The sequence below is a fragment of the Balaenoptera acutorostrata genome, chromosome 9, assembly GCF_949987535.1.
Source record: "Balaenoptera acutorostrata chromosome 9, mBalAcu1.1, whole genome shotgun sequence".
NCBI classification, from domain to species: domain Eukaryota; kingdom Metazoa; phylum Chordata; class Mammalia; order Artiodactyla; family Balaenopteridae; genus Balaenoptera; species Balaenoptera acutorostrata.
This window is the reverse complement of record NC_080072.1, coordinates 87,097,639-87,103,480: the sequence shown is the minus strand read 5'-3', so window position 1 is coordinate 87,103,480 and position 5,842 is coordinate 87,097,639. Positions and strand designations below refer to the sequence as shown.

General features: G+C 36.9%; 1 protein-coding gene across 1 annotated transcript; it reads left to right on the top strand.

Moving 5' to 3' along the window:
• The first annotated feature begins 1,117 nt into the window (after positions 1 to 1,117).
• SLN (sarcolipin) lies at positions 1,118 to 5,428 on the top strand. Its single transcript, XM_028167109.2, has 2 exons — positions 1,118 to 1,246; positions 4,805 to 5,428. The coding sequence occupies exon 2, from the start codon at positions 4,884 to 4,886 to the stop codon at positions 4,977 to 4,979; it is 96 nt and encodes a 31-aa protein (XP_028022910.1). The 5' UTR covers positions 1,118 to 1,246; positions 4,805 to 4,883; the 3' UTR covers positions 4,980 to 5,428.
• The last annotated feature ends 414 nt before the right edge of the window (positions 5,429 to 5,842 follow it).

Below are 5,842 nucleotides of genomic sequence, written 5' to 3'. Positions count from 1 at the left end.
TCATTAGGTTTATATCAAAATGAAGAAATGAAATGGAAATTCTTTCCTTTAGTAATATTTCTAGTGCATGAGAAATGATGGGGAAAGGTTTGGCTATGAACACAACTAAATAGGGAATTTTGTTTATGTCTTCTGGGAATGTATTATTTTGATTGACCCTAACTGGGAATTCAGAGGGGAAGCTTGTTCTATTATCTGTAAAGAAAGAATCTGATGAACAAGCACAGTTGCTAAGGTCATGTTTAATTGATAGGTTTTCAAGTTCAGTTAAACACTTCAGAGGCTCCATTTACCTCCAGACACCTGAAAAGTTGATTACAAACTCATTTTAGTAGTCTAGTTTTAGTTAATGTTTATATTTGAAAGTTATACAGTTTTATTTCTTTCAGGTATATCCTATAACTCATGTTTTTCACTAGTTTTGACCAGTTCTCCTGCTACCCCCTATCTATCCAAATGACTGAATTTTGCAGTATGGGTTTACTGCTGTATTAGTATATTGACAGAGATATATATACCATGGCTTCCACAGCTGTTTCAGATGAAACTGTATATTAATGTGTAACTTGCAACATACAGCTTAGCTGGAAAGTTATGTGGAACAGGTGACTGGGGAGATAGCTTTCACCACTTGGACTAAAGTCAATTTTGAAGGAGGTAAAAGATGCCTGTTGAATTCTGGTGCGTGTGTGTGGTTTGGGGTGTGCATGTGCAAAGCAGAGAATTCTTCATGCTTCAAAAAGCTGAAAATATGGGTGGTTAAATGAAGTCACATTTTTACACCCTCATATGCTGAGTGGGGGTGGGGGGGCAGCCAAATGCAGCAAAGATTTGTTAATATTAGTCTGTCACTCTCGGTTTATGATGTTTTAAATATGTTAGAGATACTCATGAAGATGTAAAAGATGAGTTTAAAACTTACATCATTTGTACCAAAAGTCAACTGGAAAGAAAAGATTTTAAGTCCCTGGGCTTTTAATACAAATTGGCAGCCAAAGGAAGAGCCTTAGTCAACACATTTCCATGGCCCCCTAAACACAAATAGCCTCCAACCTTTGGAGGTTGTTCCTTCAAGATGTTTCATCGGTGACATCACAGTGATTGCCACCTCCCTCAGACTACTTTAGGCCCTGTCCAGAGCCCAGGAGTCCAGACAGCCTGGGACACGAGCAGGAGTTGGATCCCAAGTTGGAGAGAGAGAGAGGAGAAGCCTACTGCAGCCCGGTGTGTCCTTGACCCTGTTCAGGTAACAACAGGATTTTTAAGCTTAGCATACAGTGTGTATATGTGTACAAGTTGCAAATGAGAAAAGCAGAGGAATATTTACATTTCTTAATAAAATAGGCAATGCCTATTGTACACAGTATTTCTTAAAGTAGAAAGTGAATATTGATTCTTGTTGTCCTTTTTTCACCTTATGTTATGCATTTTCTCCCTTCTAATTAAATTTTTTTTCCATATCATAAAGTATGTCTTCCATCTTTTCAAAGTCTCCATTCAAAGAAAGTCAATGTCAAGCAATTTATTCAGAGTTTTTTATTTCACCATATGGCAATCACTTTAGATCATATGGTGTGATCTTGACTTCAGGAAAGATTCAAAATGAAGCCAAAATTGTCTTTGCAGGTTAACAGCAGAAAAATGGAAGATTGCTGATCTGAGGTTTTACCTAACTTTGGTATAAATGTGAGTGAAAGTAGAGTCCACCCCCTACAGTTAGCATATGTGTTGATTGAATTGGATTCATTAGAAATTCTCATCTTAATGCTGTGTTTTATTATTTTAAAAATATACATAAAAAAACAAATGTTTACGTCCACCATCAAAGTGCAAGAAATAGTAAGAGGTAAACCATAGGAAATAAATAAGTGTTATGGGTAGCCTGTCAATTCAGAGACTATTGAAAAAATTGTGAAAAATGCCTAATACATACTGTTTGAACAATCATTTTAAGGCAACACCTGTATAAATATCACCCAGGCCAAGAAATAGATCATTGGTGCACCCCAGAAGTCCATTCTTCATCACCTTCCCCTTTTGCCCCACCATAGGTAATCATCATCTTAATTGTTGAGATAATCTTATCCATGCTTTTCTTTATAGTTTTATCATCTCTGCATTCCTAAACAATATAATTAAGTTTCCTGTTTTGGGCTTTGTAGAAATAGAATCACATTCTGTGTTTCTTTTTGTAAATTCTTCTTTTGCCCAATAGTTATGTTTGTGAAATCCACCCATCTTATTATGTGTTGCTGTAGTTCATATATTTTCTTTGCTCTATAGCATTCCAGTGTATGACTATACCACAATTCACATCCATTCTATTGCTGATGAACATTTGAGTTTTTTCCAGCTTAGGAATAATATGAAAATGTTGCTATGAACATTCTTGTATCCAGGTATATATGTGCTTGAGTTTCTAGAGTAGAAGTGAAATAGCTAGATAAAAGGGAATGAACATTATCAACCCTAATAAAAAAATGTCAAATTGTTTTCCCAAAGGTCGAAAAGTTACACTAGCCAGGACAGTTATTTGCAGTAATAACTCATTCATGTAATCACTCCTACAGAGTAACCACAATTCCAGCAACTATTTCCAGTCTGCCAGTTCTAGTTCTGCCTGTAACTTCCTATGTGCCATTACAGAAACAACTTAACATCTCTCTAAAAGCTATAATCTTGGGAGAGAGAAAAATCAAAACAAAACTTGCCTGAGTTGTGAAGGTCACATTAACAAAGCTGTGGACAACTTTCAGAAACATTTTCTGAGTATGTTCTTGTTGGGCCACTATCCATGATTCCTTTTACTTAAGAGCTTTAATCTAATAAGATTTGGTGAGATGGTTATTTTGCCCTCCCTGAATTGGGTTGTTTTGATCATTATAAATAGGGATGCATATTTTTTGCATATCTCTGTATTTCTTCAGAACTTACCCAAACAAATTTGTGTTTGAATCAGGGTTCAATTTTATTAATAAATTCATAAGGAAGAATCTGCTTTAGAGTCTTTAGATTCCTTTACCTCTAAGCTCCTTACCTTCCTATTCCCTTCTGCTCTTGTGTACATTCTTACACATTCTCTCTACTTCCTTTATACTTCATTTTCTTCCGTTTACTTTCTCCTTCAAACAAATCTTTGTAAAGATTTTCATTGGAAATTTACTATGTCCTTCACATGGAGGCCAAAAATATAAGTAAGAATTAAAAGGAAAATGAAACATAAATCAGTTATCATTGGTCATATTTTAAACCAAGATTCAACAACCTACTGGTTGATATCATCTTATTTGAACTTGTGTTGTTATACCAACAATTACATAATATGAAAAAGGATTATTCAGCTGGTTTATACAATTAATAATTTGGTACACTAATAATATAACAAATACAGTAATTACAATTAATAATTCAGTCAGGTTAGATGGTTAAAAATACCATTCAGGCCAAAATCTTGCTAACAACACTTCTTGCCCCCTGAACGTCCACTCTTAGCAAATAAACAAAACGCTCTTTCCCACTAAACTTTTTCACTCCATAGTAGACTTTTGTCCTAAATATTTAAAATTTATCTTTAATCTTTAATTTCATTTGGTTTGCATATACACAGTGTCAATTATGCCACATCACTGGAGGCAATAATTTTATGTTCTCAAAGTATGGCTTCCTGCATGTACTACCTGTACAGACTATAAAGACACCACCCTTGCTTTTTGAAGTGTTTACAATATAGGCACATCCTGGACTTGACTAAAAATAGCTGGCACAAGCCCTTGTTGAAATAGAAGTACCCATGGGGTTTACACTTGCTCTTTGGACTGAGTGCCTGTTATGTGAGGGACTTTTGGTTGACCCCAGTAAGCTCTGTGCTCAATGCAGGGCTTTTTAAAGAGGGCAAGCAGCTGTTGAACTAGTTCATACTTTCACAGGGTTACACAAAGATAGGTCAGCCTGAAACCTGAAAAATTATGGTATCCTACTTCTATATGTAATTTAAAGCAAGAACAATACTAAACCACAACACTTTTTCTGTTTTGGTGACCTTGCTTGCTGGTGCTCTAAGTTAGCAAAGCAAGCACACACACAGACACACACACACACGCAGAAATTGGAGAGAGAAAAATGTAATATTTTTTTATTTTGTCAAAGCAATAATATAAGGAGGACTATGTTGGTTTTTGTGACATAAGAAAAAAAAGCCAGGCTCTCTGTATAAGTCAGGATTCTTCAGAGAAACAGAACCAATAGGGTGTGTGTGTGCATGCGTGTGTGTGTGTGTGATATAATTGGCTCATGTGATTGTGGAGGCTGGCAAGTCCAAAATCTGTAGGGTCGGTGGGAAGCTGGAGACCCAGGGAAGAGTAACAGCTCTAGTCCAAAGACAGTCTGGAGGCTAGAAATCTGAGATTAAAGTATTGGCAGTGCTGATTTCTTCTGGGGCCTCTCTCCTTGGCTTGCATATGACCATCTTCTCCTTGTGTCTTCACATGGTCTTCGCTCTGTACATGTCTGTGTCCTAATCTCTTCTTCTTTTAAGGACACCAGTCATATTGGATTAGGACCCCTCTTAATGACCTCATTTTAGCTTAATTACCTCTTGAAAGACACTATCTTCAAATATAGTCACATTCCTCAATAAAAAAATAAAAAATTTATAGTCAGATTCCAAGATACTGGGGGTTAGGATTTCAACATGTGAATTTAGGGTGGACACAATTCAGCCAACACGTTCCTCTTCCATAATGCTTCTGTTTCCTTTGAGGAAAGAATGCTCACTAATTTCTTATGTTTTCTTTGTTACTTTCAGTTAGGAGGTAAGGACAAGCAGGAGGTCTTTTGTGTGCCTTCAGAAGTCTGCCTTCAGTTCTCACCAAGCTGCTCTGAGAATGGAACGATCCACCAGGGAGCTGTGTCTCAACTTCACCGTTGTCCTGATTACAGTTATCCTTATATGGCTCCTTGTCAGATCCTATCAGTACTGAGATACCACAGCTCCTGCAATTGACTGCAACACTCCAGAGCTGTCTTCTGTATGCACTGAGATCCCACTGCTGTCATGGGATGCCTTTTCTGGCACCCCACGACACTTCTGACCTGCTCGCACAATATTTGGGCTGCCTCCAGTGTTAGTATTGATTGTGTGATCTCTAAAGATGCTGCTCTCAATGGCTGCTAAGTGTTTGCCAGGGAGCATTAGATTTATTCCCCAACTCTTACTGCAAATGTGTCAGACAAGCCACAAGGTTAAAAGTAAACTGGATTCGTGATGACATAGAATTCTAACAAGCCCTTGGTGTGTTTCACCACACATCCCTTCATCCCACACTCAGCAACCAAACTCTAAATCAACTGCCAGAAGAAAGAAATGTTAAAGGAAGTCTTTGTCAGCCCCTATAACTATCATGTGAATAAAGTTGTCGACCCCAAAAAATGACTTTTAGAATTTATTTTACCTTCTATTTGTGATACTGCATTTGACCCTTGGCTGGGATTGAAGTGACAAATATTACAGTATTTCTAGCATTTGAGATAAGCCAAGATCCTCCAACTGCTGAGGATTTGAAACCAAGTCAATTAAGAGTGTCATATTTCAAATAATTCCATTGATTCAGTGCTCCTCAAACTTTCCCTCTGAACTAGTCCCAAGGGCAGAGGGAAAATAAATCCATTCTCCTCGGAGGTCTGTAGCACAGCCTGAAATGTCCACTAAAAGCACAAAATTTCTTTGAGGCCTTGTGTTTTATTAAAATTCACAAAAATGTATATTTTACTCTGTAATATCTCCATGTTTGCTTTAATATAAATATTTAAAATTATTTGTCACCGAGTAAAACTAGAACATGAG